General features: G+C 47.1%; 1 protein-coding gene across 1 annotated transcript in view; it reads right to left on the bottom strand.

The window, feature by feature from the left end:
• Positions 1 to 710: 710 nt before the first annotated feature.
• uap1 (UDP-N-acetylglucosamine pyrophosphorylase 1) overlaps positions 711 to 1,251 on the bottom strand; it is a 16,841-nt gene continuing 16,300 nt past the window's right edge. The window contains 1 exon segment of the mRNA XM_084444880.1: positions 711 to 1,251. This exon segment is cut by the window's right edge and continues 31 nt beyond it. Within this exon segment, the coding sequence (XP_084301006.1) occupies positions 1,190 to 1,251 (62 nt within the window). The 3' untranslated portion in view covers positions 711 to 1,189.

The raw sequence follows: 1,251 nt of genomic DNA, 5'->3' as shown, positions 1-1,251 counted from the left end.
TGGGACATACTGGTCTCTCTTTGGGGGACAGCAGTGTGTGTGTTTCTGTTTGGGACATACTGGTCTCTCTCTGGAGGACAGCAGTGTGTGTGCTTCTGTTTGGGACATACTGGTCTCTCTCTGGAGGACAGCAGTGTGTGTGTTTCTGTTTGGGACATACTGGTCTCTCCCTGGGGGACAGCAGTGTTTACGTGTGTGAGGGGAAAATCCAGTGAGATGAAAGAAGGAAAGAGAGATGGACGGAGAGACGGAGGAGAGAATGAGAGGAGGACGGGAGCCACAGAGCACATTTCCTGAATAGCTGCAGTGGTGTAGCATGCGCTGGACCGTCTCAAGCTGCAGTGGTGTAGCATGCGCTGGACCTTCTCAAGCTGCAGTGGTGTAGCATGCGCTGGACCGTCTCAAGCTGCAGTGGTGTAGCATGCGCTGGACCGTCTCAAGCTGCAGTGGTGTAGCATGCGCTGGAGCATGCGCTGGACCGTCTCAAACACAAACCATGTGCTGGAAACTCTGATTCAACAGACCAAAAGCCCTAATGCAAAAAACACACTAATCCAGCTAGGAAGGACACACACACACACACACTTCCCTGAAAAAATTACTCATACTTCTTTCGAATAGGAATATTCTTTATTAAAATGGGGAAAAGGTGAGTGCTGTCATGTTGGATAGATTACACACAGAAGACAAGTAGACAGTTGACCCCACATACCATAAATAACCCTCAACCTGTATCTCTCTACATGCTAGTTATACAGCACAATTACTCTTTTCTGTTATTCGATTACAATATTGTATTTCCTATATTGTATGGTGTAAATTCTTATCTATGTACAAATCACTTGGTAAAAACACATATGTGGCTGTTTTTCCACCTACAGGAGGAACATCAGTCCATATAAAAATAAGTCTCATGAGCAAAATAAATAGGTTTGATTTTCAGACTGCTTCATCCAGTCAGCTGAGCTTCTGTCCTTCGTATCACGCTGAGCTCAGGTGCTCCTCAGAACAGACTATTAAATGCATTCTGGGTAATTCCTTGGAGCACGAGCCACAACATTATTGCACAGGAACAACATCACAGTTTCTTCCAGGAGGGGGGGCGGAAGGGAGGATTGGTCTTTGGGTTGTTTTCTCTCTGTCTGTCTTTCTCTCTCTCTCCGTCTCTCTCTCTACATCCTTCCATCTCTCAGAGTCCGTTCTTCACCAGCTCGTGGGCGCCGGTGTCGTTGATCACCAGGGTGGGCCGGA

This window comes from Borostomias antarcticus, assembly GCF_949987555.1.
Source record: "Borostomias antarcticus genome assembly, chromosome: 10".
Taxonomy (NCBI): domain Eukaryota; kingdom Metazoa; phylum Chordata; class Actinopteri; order Stomiiformes; family Stomiidae; genus Borostomias; species Borostomias antarcticus.
Note: the sequence above shows the minus strand (reverse complement) of the source record. Positions and strands in the feature narration are given on the sequence as shown.